Source organism: Eucyclogobius newberryi, unplaced genomic scaffold, assembly GCF_026437365.1.
Source record: "Eucyclogobius newberryi isolate DKJ021-1_F unplaced genomic scaffold, fEucNew1.0.hap1 SCAF_2, whole genome shotgun sequence".
In the NCBI taxonomy this organism is placed as follows: domain Eukaryota; kingdom Metazoa; phylum Chordata; class Actinopteri; order Gobiiformes; family Gobiidae; genus Eucyclogobius; species Eucyclogobius newberryi.
In genome coordinates this window covers 49,903,871-49,917,077 of record NW_027315834.1, presented here as the reverse complement: position 1 = coordinate 49,917,077, position 13,207 = coordinate 49,903,871, and the positions used below count along the sequence as shown (strand labels likewise).

Genomic DNA, 13,207 nt, shown 5'->3' with positions numbered 1-13,207 from the left:
TCTGGACCCGGTCTGGAGCAGGGAAAGTTCCACTGTTGTTCTTTAAATTGAGAGTAAATCTGAACCTGGACTTTGAGATGAATCAAACACAAAGTTTGATCAGATTTATTGACAAAACCTGAATTTAAGTTTTACTCACAATAATTGGCACAAATCGATTGCCATGACAACAGCCGTCGTTCAACACCAGGTCAGATTCAGACATGGTCCAAACACCGGGTCCAGACCGGGTCCAGGGCCGGATCAGCACATGCCTCATGCACACGCCGCCTTTGTACACATATTTACAACAGTATCTTCTTCTTTTTTTTTATACATTTTTGATCCTTTTTGACATTTTAGAACAGAATGTTGGGGAAGGTGCAGGAACCGGCCGAGATCAGGCAAACCCTGGAACTTTAGCTTCAAAATGGAGTCGCACCAGGAGAATTTAACACCAAAAACCAGGTCTAAACCAGGTCTAAACCAGGACTAAACCAGGTCTAAACCAGGTCTAAACCAGGTCTAAACCAGGTCTAAACCAGGTCTAAACCAGGTCTAAACCAGGACTAAAGCAGGTCTAAACCAGGTCTAAACCAGGTCTAAACCAGGTCTAAACCAGGACTAAACCAGGTCCAAACCAGGTCTAAACCAGGTCTAAACCAGGACTAAACCAGGACTAAACCCTTTAATAAATCTGTCTAAAAGTATATTTTTTTTGTCAAATAATCAAAAAAATAAATAGAACTTAGTCGACATAAACATAAACTTCAAACGTGTTTCTAAAACTTTGGGTGAAAACATTTTGTGATTTTGGTGTTTTTGGTGGAGCGACGCCTGAAGCCGCTTAAGGCCCAAAGAGGACGAGAGATTCACAGCTTCCACTTCCTGTCCTTCAAAACAAAAGGCATGTGTTGAAACCCACAAAAGTGCACAAAGTAAAACCCCAACCGTCAAAATAAAAGCCTTTCACGTTATAAAAACAAATGCGTTGGTCCATAAATAAGAGTCTGCAGGGCGGCCCACACAGAGCGGGCCAAGGACTAATGCGGGCCAACCTCAGGGACTGCGGGGAGAGGACTGAGGGGAGAGGACTGAGGGGAGAGGACTGAGGGGAGAGGACTGAGGGGACAGGACTGAGGGGAGAGGACTGAGGGGACAGGACTGAGGGGAGAGGACTGAGGGGACAGGACTGAGGGGACAGGACTGAGGGGAGAGGACTGAGGGGAGAGGACTGAGGGGACAGGACTGAGGGGAGAGGACTGAGGGGACAGGACTGAGGGGAGAGGACTGAGGGGAGAGGACTGAGGGGAGAGGACTGAGGGGAGAGGACTGAGGGGAGAGGACTGAGGGGAGAGGACTGCAGGGACAGGACTGAGGGGACAGGACTGAGGGGACAGGACTGTAGGGAGAGGACTGAGGGGACAGGTCTGAGGGGAGAGGACTGAGGGGACAGGACTGAGGGGAGAGGACTGAGGGGACAGGACTGAGGGGAGAGGACTGAGGGGAGAGGACTGAGGGGAGAGGACTGAGGGGACAGGACTGAGGGGAGAGGACTGAGGGGACAGGACTGAGGGGAGAGGACTGAGGGGAGAGGACTGAGGGGAGAGGACTGCAGGGACAGGACTGAGGGGACAGGACTGAGGGGACAGGACTGTAGGGAGAGGACTGAGGGGACAGGTCTGAGGGGAGAGGACTGAGGGGACAGGTCTGAGGGGAGAGGACTGAGGGGAGAGGACTGAGGGGAGAGGACTGAGGGGAGAGGACTGAGGGGAGAGGACTGAGGGGAGAGGACTGAGGGGACAGGACTGTAGGGAGAGGACTGAGGGGACAGGACTGAGGGGACAGGACTGAGGGGACAGGACTGTAGGGAGAGGACTGCGGGGACAGGACTGAGGGGAGAGGACTGCGGGGAGAGGACTGCGGGGACAGGACTGCGGGGAGAGGACTGAGGGGAGAGGACTGCGGGGACAGGACTGTAGTCCGGTGGTGGTCTCGTGGACTTTTGGCTCGTTTTTGTGCCTGAGGTTGAGCCGAGTCTAAAGCCGCTGCAGAAAAGCAACAAAACACAACCAAAAACAGGAGAAAAACAGTGCAAATAAATAAACTGATGGAGAAAAGGAGACGAACGACAAATCCAGTTTTTAAACTCGTTTCATTGGTTGATATGATCAAAGTGTTTCCATTTCAGGACTAAACCAGGTCTAAACCAGGTCTAAACCAGGACTAAACCAGGTCTAAACCAGGACTAAACCAGGTCTAAACCAGGACTAAACCAGGTCTAAACCAGGTCTAAACCAGGACTAAACCAGGTCTAAACCAGGACTAAACCAGGTCTAAACCAGGTCTAAACCAGGACTAAACCAGGACTAAACCAGGTCTAAACCAGGACTAAACCAGGTCTAAACCAGGTCTAAACCAGGTCTAAACCAGGACTAAACCAGGTCTAAACCAGGTCTAAACCAGGACTAAACCAGGTCTAAACCAGGACTAAACCAGGTCTAAACCAGGTCTAAACCAGGACTAAACCAGGTCTAAACCAGGACTAAACCAGGTCTAAACCAGGTCTAAACCAGGACTAAACCAGGACTAAACCAGGTCTAAACCAGGACTAAACCAGGTCTAAACCAGGTCTAAACCAGGACTAAACCAGGTCTAAACCAGGTCTAGTAGAACTACTTTAATAAGTGTTACGTCTGGATTACAAAACATTGGAACAAAATCTTAAAAAGAAAAACTTCAGATGTAAAAATAAAGATAAATAAAAAATGCCTCGTCTCATTTTCTCCAAAAACTTGCTCAAAAAACAAGAAATTCAGATTTGAGAACAATCTTTCAAGTTTTGTGGAGGCTCTGGGGCCCGAGGCTCTGGGGCCCGAGGCTCTGGGGCCCGAGGCTCTGGGGCCCGAGGCTCTGGGGCCCGAGGCTCTGGGGGCCCGAGGCTCTGGGGGCCCGAGGCTCAGGGGGCCCGAGGCTCTGGGGCCCGAGGCTCTGGGTCAGTTTGTCTGAAAGGCGTGGCTGATTCCACGCCGTAGCGTTTCGAGGACTTGGGAGACTTCTACTTGAACGCCGAAAATTCTCCTGGAAATAAAACATTAAAAAAATCGATTAGATCAATATTTTACTTTATTTTACTTTATTTTACTGAAATGGATTCGTTCCTTTAGCCCGTTACAACCTGTTTGGCCCCGTGCACAATGGTTGGCCCAAAACGGCATTGCTTTTTAAAACAAACCCCCCGACCCGGCCCAAACCCCCTGACCCGGCCCAAACCCCCCGACCCGGCCCAAACCCCCCGACCCGGCCCAAACCCCCCGACCCGGCCCAAACCCCCCGACCCGGCCCAAACCCCCTGACTCGGCCCCAACCCCCCGACCCGGCCCAAACCCCCTGACTCGGCCCCAACCCCCCGACCCGGCCCAAACCCCCCGACCCACCGTATCCGCCGGCCTGGATGGGCGTCTTGGGCGAGGCGCAGGCGTACAGGCTGAAGTCCTCGGTCTGGAACCCGGCCCGGTTCAGCGACGGCTCTGAAGCGCTGCGGTGGATCTTAGGCAGCGACCGCGCCAACAACTCGATGGACGCCAAGATCTGAGAGAGACGAGAGTCAGAGCTGCCCCGGGACCACGACGGGCGTGGCAAGTACTCACAGTTAAAAGTAACATTTTGTAGTTAGTAGGTAGTAGGTAGTAGGTAGTAGGTAGTGGTAGTAGTAGTAGTAGTAGTAGTAGTAGTAGTAGTAGTAGTAGTAGTAGTAGTAGTAGTAGTAGTAGTAGTAGTAGTAGTAGTAGTAGTAGTAGTAGTAGTAGTAGTAGTAGGCGGTACCTGTGGGAAAAGCGGGCGCTCCTCTCTCTTCTTCTTCAGACACTCGGCCATCAGCCTCTTCATGGCTTTGGGACAGTTACTGCGAACTTTACTCAGGTCTGGAGACAAGTACCCTCTGCCCACCATGAAGATGATCTGCAGAGAGACCAGGTGTGAGACCAGGTGTGGGACCAGGTGTGGGACCAGGTGTGAGACCGGGTGTGAGACCGGGTGTGGGACCAGGTGTGAGACCAGGTGTGAGACCAGGTGTGAGACCGGGTGTGAGACCGGGTGTGGGACCGGGTGTGAGACCGGGTGTGGGACCGGGTGTGAGACCAGGTGTGAGACCAGGTGTGAGACCAGGTGTGAGACCAGGTGTGAGACCGGGTGTGAGACCGGGTGTGAGACCGGGTGTGAGACCGGGTGTGGGACCGGGTGTGGGACCGGGTGTGAGACCGGGTGTGAGACCGGGTGTGAGACCAGGTGTGAGACCAGGTGTGAGACCAGGTGTGGGACCGGGTGTGGGACCAGGTGTGAGACCAGGTGTGAGACCGGGTGTGAGACCGGGTGTGAGACCGGGTGTGAGACCGGGTGTGGGACCGGGTGTGGGACCGGGTGTGGGACCGGGTGTGGGACCGGGTGTGGGACCGGGTGTGAGACCGGGTGTGGGACCAGGTGTGAGACCAGGTGTGGGACCAGGTGTGGGACCAGGTGTGGGACCAGGTGTGAAAGGTCCTAAACCTGAACCTAAAAAGAGTGTGCCCGACAGAGGGAGTGTCTGACAGAGGGAGTGCTCGACAGAGGGAGTGTCTGACAGAGGGAGTGCCCGACAGAGGGAGTGCCCGACAGAGGGAGTGTCTGACAGAGGGAGTGCCCGACAGAGGGAGTGTCTGACAGAGGGAGTGCCCGACAGAGGGAGTGTCTGACAGAGGGAGTGTCTGACAGAGGGAGTGCCCGACAGAGGGAGTGCCCGACAGAGGGAGTGCCCGACAGAGGGAGTGCCCGACAGAGGGAGTGCCTGACAGAGGGAGTGTCTGACAGAGGGAGTGTCTGACAGAGGGAGTGTCTGACAGAGGGAGTGCCCGACAGAGGGAGTGTCTGACAGAGGGAGTGTCTGACAGAGGGAGTGCCCGACAGAGGGAGTGCCCGACAGAGGGAGTGCCCGACAGAGGGAGTGTCTGACAGAGGGAGTGTCTGACAGAGGGAGTGCCCGACAGAGAGAGTGTCTGACAGAGGGAGTGCCCGACAGAGGGAGTGCCCGACAGAGGGAGTGTCTGACAGAGGGAGTGTCTGACAGAGGGAGTGCCCGACAGAGGGAGTGCCCGACAGAGGGAGTGCCCGACAGAGGGAGTGTCTGACAGAGGGAGTGTCCGACAGAGGGAGTGTCTGACAGAGGGAGTGTCTGACAGAGGGAGTGCCCGACAGAGGGAGTGTCTGACAGAGGGAGTGTCTGACAGAGGGAGTGCCCGACAGAGGGAGTGCCCGACAGAGGGAGTGTCTGACAGAGGGAGTGTCTGACAGAGGGAGTGTCTGACAGAGGGAGTGTCCGACAGAGGGAGTGTCCGACAGAGGGAGTGTCTGACAGAGGGAGTGTCTGACAGAGGGAGTGCCCGACAGAGGGAGTGTCTGACAGAGGGAGTGTCTGACAGAGGGAGTGTCCGACAGAGGGAGTGTCTGACAGAGGGAGTGTCTGACAGAGGGAGTGTCTGACAGAGGGAGTGCCCGACAGAGGGAGTGTCTGACAGAGGGAGTGTCTGACAGAGGGAGTGCCCGACAGAGGGAGTGTCTGACAGAGGGAGTGTCTGACAGAGGGAGTGCCCGACAGAGGGAGTGTCTGACAGAGGGAGTGTCTGACAGAGGGAGTGTCTGACAGAGGGAGTGCCCGACAGAGGGAGTGTCTGACAGAGGGAGTGTCTGACAGAGGGAGTGTCTGACAGAGGGAGTGTCTGACAGAGGGAGTGCCCGACAGAGGGAGTGTCTGACAGAGGGAGTGTCTGACAGAGGGAGTGCCCGACAGAGGGAGTGTCTGACAGAGGGAGTGTCTGACAGAGGGAGTGTCCGACAGAGGGAGTGTCTGACAGAGGGAGTGTCTGACAGAGGGAGTGTCTGACAGAGGGAGTGCCCGACAGAGGGAGTGTCTGACAGAGGGAGTGTCTGACAGAGGGAGTGCCCGACAGAGGGAGTGCCCGACAGAGGGAGTGTCTGACAGAGGGAGTGTCTGACAGAGGGAGTGCCCGACAGAGGGAGTGTCTGACAGAGGGAGTGCCCGACAGAGGGAGTGCCCGACAGAGGGAGTGTCTGACAGAGGGAGTGTCTGACAGAGGGAGTGCCCGACAGAGGGAGTGTCTGACAGAGGGAGTGCCCGACAGAGGGAGTGTCTGACAGAGGGAGTGTCCGACAGAGGGAGTGTCTGACAGAGGGAGTGTCTGACAGAGGGAGTGCCCGACAGAGGGAGTGTCTGACAGAGGGAGTGTCTGACAGAGGGAGTGTCTGACAGAGGGAGTGCCCGACAGAGGGAGTGTCTGACAGAGGGAGTGTCTGACAGAGGGAGTGTCTGACAGAGGGAGTGCCCGACAGAGGGAGTGTCTGACAGAGGGAGTGTCTGACAGAGGGAGTGTCTGACAGAGGGAGTGTCTGACAGAGGGAGTGCCCGACAGAGGGAGTGTCTGACAGAGGGAGTGTCTGACAGAGGGAGTGTCTGACAGAGGGAGTGCCCGACAGAGGGAGTGTCTGACAGAGGGAGTGTCTGACAGAGGGAGTGTCTGACAGAGGGAGTGTCTGACAGAGGGAGTGTCTGACAGAGGGAGTGTCTGACAGAGGGAGTGTCTGACAGAGGGAGTACCTGATCTCTGTTGTTGATGTTGGAGTAGGGCAGAGCGCCCGACATGAGTTCGTACAAAACGATCCCAAAAGCGTAAACGTCCGACTGGAAACTGTAGGGGTTTTTGTCCTGGAGCCGGATCACTTCTGGAGCCTGAGCACAAACATGTGGTGTGTCCGTGCGTCGCCGTGGTAACATGTCATGTGAGCGTTAGCGTTAGCGTGCTAACTTTCCCACACTTTTATTAAAGGGAAAATATGAAGAAAGAAATAACAAAAGTCACTGACCATCCACAGGATGGAGCCAGAGAGCTGCTCGAACTGATGCGAGCCGCTCCAGCGAGACTTGACCGTGGCCAACCCGAAGTCCCCGATCTTCACTGTCAGGTCTTCATGGAGGAAGATGTCTGAGAGCGGCTGAGGAAACCAGCAGAACAACCAGGAGAGCAACCAGGAGAGCAACCAGGAGAGCAACCAGGAGAGCAACCAGCAGAACAACCAGGAGAGCAACCAGGAGAGCAACCAGGAGAGCAACCAGCAGAACAACCAGGAGAGCAACCAGGAGAGCAACCAGCAGAACAACCAGCAGAACAACCAGGAGAGCAACCAGCAGAACAACCAGCAGAACAACCAGGAGAGCAACCAGGAGAGCAACCAGGAGAGCAACCAGGAGAGCAACCAGGAGAGCAACCAGCAGAACAACCAGGAGAGCAACCAGGAGAGCAACCAGGAGAGCAACCAGCAGAACAACCAGGAGAGCAACCAGGAGAGCAACCAGCAGAACAACCAGCAGAACAACCAGGAGAGCAACCAGCAGAACAACCAGCAGAACAACCAGGAGAGCAACCAGGAGAGCAACCAGGAGAGCAACCAGGAGAGCAACCAGGAGAACAACCAGCAGAACAACCAGGAGAGCAACCAGGAGAGCAACCAGGAGAGCAACCAGGAGAGCAACCAGCAGAACAACCAGCAGAACAACCAGGAGAGCAACCAGGAGAGCAACCAGCAGAACAACCAGGAGAGCAACCAGGAGAGCAACCAGGAGAGCAACCAGGAGAGCAACCAGCAGAACAACCAGGAGAGCAACCAGGAGAGCAACCAGGAGAGCAACCAGGAGAGCAACCAGCAGAACAACCAGGAGAGCAACCAGGAGAGCAACCAGCAGAACAACCAGCAGAACAACCAGGAGAGCAACCAGGAGAGCAACCAGCAGAACAACCAGGAGAGCAACCAGGAGAGCAACCAGGAGAGCAACCAGGAGAGCAACCAGGAGAACAACCAGGAGAACAACCAGGAGAACAACCAGGAGAGCAACCAAGAGAGCAACCAGGAGAGCAACCAGGAGAACAACCAAGAGAACAACCAGGAGAGCAACCAGGAGAGCAACCAGGAGAACAACCAGGAGAACAACCAGCAGAAAAACCAGGAGAACAACCAGCAGAACAACCAGGAGAGCAACCAGGAGAACAACCAGGAGAGCAACCAGGAGAACAACCTGGAGAACCAGCAGGAGAACAACCAGGAGAACAACCAGAAGAACAACCAGGAGAACAACCAGCAGAACAACCAGGAGAGCAACCAGGAGAGCAACCAGGAGAGCAACCAGCAGAACAACCAGGAGAGCAACCAGGAGAGCAACCAGGAGAGCAACCAGGAGAGCAACCAGCAGAACAACCAGGAGAGCAACCAGGAGAGCAACCAGCAGAACAACCAGCAGAACAACCAGGAGAGCAACCAGGAGAGCAACCAGCAGAACAACCAGGAGAGCAACCAGGAGAGCAACCAGGAGAGCAACCAGGAGAGCAACCAGGAGAACAACCAGGAGAACAACCAGGAGAACAACCAGGAGAGCAACCAAGAGAGCAACCAGGAGAGCAACCAGGAGAACAACCAAGAGAGCAACCAGGAGAACAACCAGGAGAGCAACCAGGAGAGCAACCAGGAGAACAACCAGGAGAACAACCAGCAGAACAACCAGGAGAACAACCAGCAGAACAACCAGGAGAGCAACCAGGAGAACAACCAGGAGAGCAACCAGGAGAACAACCTGGAGAACCAGCAGGAGAACAACCAGGAGAACAACCAGAAGAACAACCAGGAGAACAACCAGCAGAACAACCAGGAGAGCAACCAGGAGAACAACCAGGAGAACAACCAGGAGAACAACCAGGAGAACAAGCAGGAGAACAAGCAGGAGAACAACCAGGAGAACAACCAGGAGAACAACCAGGAGAACAACCAGGAGAACCAGCAGGAGAACAACCAGGAGAACAAGCAGGAGAGCAACCAGGAGAACAACCAGGAGAGCAACCAAGAGAGCAACCAGGAGAGCAACCAGGAGAGCAACCAGGAGAACAACCAGGAGAGCAACCAGGAGAGCAACCAGGAGAACAACCAGCAGAACAACCAGGAGAACAACCAGCAGAACAACCAGGAGAGCAACCAGGAGAACAACCAGGAGAGCAACCAGGAGAACAACCTGGAGAACCAGCAGGAGAACAACCAGGAGAACAACCAGAAGAACAACCAGGAGAACAACCAGCAGAACAACCAGGAGAGCAACCAGGAGAACAACCAAGAGAGCAACCAGGAGAACAACCAGGAGAGCAACCAGGAGAACAACCAGGAGAACAACCAGCAGAACAACCAGGAGAACAACCAGCAGAACAACCAGGAGAGCAACCAGGAGAACAACCAGGAGAGCAACCAGGAGAACAACCTGGAGAACCAGCAGGAGAACAACCAGGAGAACAACCAGAAGAACAACCAGGAGAACAACCAGCAGAACAACCAGGAGAGCAACCAGGAGAACAACCAGGAGAACAACCAGGAGAACAACCAGGAGAACAAGCAGGAGAACAAGCAGGAGAACAACCAGGAGAACAACCAGGAGAACAACCAGGAGAACAAGCAGGAGAACAAGCAGGAGAGCAACCAGGAGAACAACCAGGAGAGCAACCAGCAGAACAACCAGGAGAGCAACCAGGAGAGCAACCAGCAGAACAACCAGCAGAACAACCAGGAGAGCAACCAGCAGAACAACCAGCAGAACAACCAGGAGAGCAACCAGGAGAGCAACCAGGAGAGCAACCAGGAGAGCAACCAGGAGAGCAACCAGCAGAACAACCAGGAGAGCAACCAGGAGAGCAACCAGGAGAGCAACCAGCAGAACAACCAGGAGAGCAACCAGGAGAGCAACCAGCAGAACAACCAGCAGAACAACCAGGAGAGCAACCAGCAGAACAACCAGCAGAACAACCAGGAGAGCAACCAGGAGAGCAACCAGGAGAGCAACCAGGAGAGCAACCAGGAGAGCAACCAGCAGAACAACCAGGAGAGCAACCAGGAGAGCAACCAGGAGAGCAACCAGCAGAACAACCAGGAGAGCAACCAGGAGAGCAACCAGCAGAACAACCAGCAGAACAACCAGGAGAGCAACCAGCAGAACAACCAGCAGAACAACCAGGAGAGCAACCAGGAGAGCAACCAGGAGAGCAACCAGGAGAGCAACCAGGAGAACAACCAGCAGAACAACCAGGAGAGCAACCAGGAGAGCAACCAGGAGAGCAACCAGGAGAGCAACCAGCAGAACAACCAGCAGAACAACCAGGAGAGCAACCAGGAGAGCAACCAGCAGAACAACCAGGAGAGCAACCAGGAGAGCAACCAGGAGAGCAACCAGGAGAGCAACCAGCAGAACAACCAGGAGAGCAACCAGGAGAGCAACCAGGAGAGCAACCAGGAGAGCAACCAGCAGAACAACCAGGAGAGCAACCAGGAGAGCAACCAGCAGAACAACCAGCAGAACAACCAGGAGAGCAACCAGGAGAGCAACCAGCAGAACAACCAGGAGAGCAACCAGGAGAGCAACCAGGAGAGCAACCAGGAGAGCAACCAGGAGAACAACCAGGAGAACAACCAGGAGAACAACCAGGAGAGCAACCAAGAGAGCAACCAGGAGAGCAACCAGGAGAACAACCAAGAGAACAACCAGGAGAGCAACCAGGAGAGCAACCAGGAGAACAACCAGGAGAACAACCAGCAGAAAAACCAGGAGAACAACCAGCAGAACAACCAGGAGAGCAACCAGGAGAACAACCAGGAGAGCAACCAGGAGAACAACCTGGAGAACCAGCAGGAGAACAACCAGGAGAACAACCAGAAGAACAACCAGGAGAACAACCAGCAGAACAACCAGGAGAGCAACCAGGAGAGCAACCAGGAGAGCAACCAGCAGAACAACCAGGAGAGCAACCAGGAGAGCAACCAGGAGAGCAACCAGGAGAGCAACCAGCAGAACAACCAGGAGAGAAACCAGGAGAGCAACCAGCAGAACAACCAGCAGAACAACCAGGAGAGCAACCAGGAGAGCAACCAGCAGAACAACCAGGAGAGCAACCAGGAGAGCAACCAGGAGAGCAACCAGGAGAGCAACCAGGAGAACAACCAGGAGAACAACCAGGAGAACAACCAGGAGAGCAACCAAGAGAGCAACCAGGAGAGCAACCAGGAGAACAACCAAGAGAGCAACCAGGAGAACAACCAGGAGAGCAACCAGGAGAGCAACCAGGAGAACAACCAGGAGAACAACCAGCAGAACAACCAGGAGAACAACCAGCAGAACAACCAGGAGAGCAACCAGGAGAACAACCAGGAGAGCAACCAGGAGAACAACCTGGAGAACCAGCAGGAGAACAACCAGGAGAACAACCAGAAGAACAACCAGGAGAACAACCAGCAGAACAACCAGGAGAGCAACCAGGAGAACAACCAGGAGAACAACCAGGAGAACAACCAGGAGAACAAGCAGGAGAACAAGCAGGAGAACAACCAGGAGAACAACCAGGAGAACAACCAGGAGAACAACCAGGAGAACCAGCAGGAGAACAACCAGGAGAACAAGCAGGAGAGCAACCAGGAGAACAACCAGGAGAGCAACCAAGAGAGCAACCAGGAGAGCAACCAGGAGAGCAACCAGGAGAACAACCAGGAGAGCAACCAGGAGAGCAACCAGGAGAACAACCAGCAGAACAACCAGGAGAACAACCAGCAGAACAACCAGGAGAGCAACCAGGAGAACAACCAGGAGAGCAACCAGGAGAACAACCTGGAGAACCAGCAGGAGAACAACCAGGAGAACAACCAGAAGAACAACCAGGAGAACAACCAGCAGAACAACCAGGAGAGCAACCAGGAGAACAACCAAGAGAGCAACCAGGAGAACAACCAGGAGAGCAACCAGGAGAACAACCAGGAGAACAACCAGCAGAACAACCAGGAGAACAACCAGCAGAACAACCAGGAGAGCAACCAGGAGAACAACCAGGAGAGCAACCAGGAGAACAACCTGGAGAACCAGCAGGAGAACAACCAGGAGAACAACCAGAAGAACAACCAGGAGAACAACCAGCAGAACAACCAGGAGAGCAACCAGGAGAACAACCAGGAGAACAACCAGGAGAACAACCAGGAGAACAAGCAGGAGAACAAGCAGGAGAACAACCAGGAGAACAACCAGGAGAACAACCAGGAGAACAAGCAGGAGAACAAGCAGGAGAGCAACCAGGAGAACAACCAGGAGAGCAACCAAGAGAGCAACCAGGAGAGCAACCAGGAGAGCAACCAGGAGAGCAACCAGCAGAACAACCAGCAGAACAACCAGGAGAGCAACCAGGAGAGCAACCAGGAGAGCAACCAGGAGAGCAACCAGCAGAACAACCAGGAGAGCAACCAGCAGAACAACCAGGAGAGCAACCAGGAGAGCAACCAGCAGAACAACCAGCAGAACAACCAGGAGAGCAACCAGCAGAACAACCAGCAGAACAACCAGGAGAGCAACCAGGAGAGCAACCGGGAGAGCAACCAGGAGAACAACCAGGAGAACAACCAGGAGAACAACCAGGAGAGCAACCAAGAGAGCAACCAGGAGAGCAACCAGGAGAACAACCAAGAGAGCAACCAGGAGAACAACCAGGAGAGCAACCAGGAGAGCAACCAGGAGAACAACCAGGAGAACAACCAGCAGAACAACCAGGAGAACAACCAGCAGAACAACCAGGAGAGCAACCAGGAGAACAACCAGGAGAGCAACCAGGAGAACCAGCAGGAGAACAACCAGGAGAACAACCAGAAGAACAACCAGGAGAACAACCAGCAGAACAACCAGGAGAGCAACCAGGAGAACAGCCAGGAGAACAACCAGGAGAACAACCAGGAGAACAAGCAGGAGAACAAGCAGGAGAACAAGCAGGAGAACAACCAGGAGAACAACCAGGAGAACCAGCAGGAGAACAACCAGGAGAACAAGCAGGAGAGCAACCAGGAGAACAACCAAGAGAGCAACCAAGAGAGCAACCAAGAGAGCAACCAGGAGAGCAACCAGGAGAGCAACCAGGAGAACAACCAGGAGAGCAACCAGGAGAGCAACCAGGAGAACAACCAGCAGAACAACCAGGAGAACAACCAGCAGAACAACCAGGAGAGCAACCAGGAGAACAACCAGGAGAGCAACCAGGAGAACAACCTGGAGAACCAGCAGAACAACCAGGAGAACAACCAGGAGAGCAACCAGGAGAACAACCAGGAGAACAACCAGGAGAACAAC

General features: G+C 54.5%; 1 protein-coding gene across 3 annotated transcripts in view; it reads right to left on the bottom strand.

Moving 5' to 3' along the window:
- Positions 1–2,882: 2,882 nt before the first annotated feature.
- Positions 2,883–13,207, bottom strand: part of braf (B-Raf proto-oncogene, serine/threonine kinase) — an 84,902-nt gene continuing 74,577 nt past the window's right edge. For all 3 annotated transcript variants that reach the window (XM_072453358.1, XM_072453359.1, XM_072453360.1), the window contains 5 exons: positions 6,892–7,010; positions 6,626–6,757; positions 3,805–3,939; positions 3,417–3,570; positions 2,883–3,060 (listed from right to left, as the gene is read on the bottom strand). In XM_072453358.1, the coding sequence (XP_072309459.1) occupies positions 3,038–3,060; positions 3,417–3,570; positions 3,805–3,939; positions 6,626–6,757; positions 6,892–7,010 (563 nt within the window). In that variant the 3' untranslated portion in view covers positions 2,883–3,037. The remainder of the gene's footprint in view (positions 3,061–3,416; positions 3,571–3,804; positions 3,940–6,625; positions 6,758–6,891; positions 7,011–13,207) is intronic.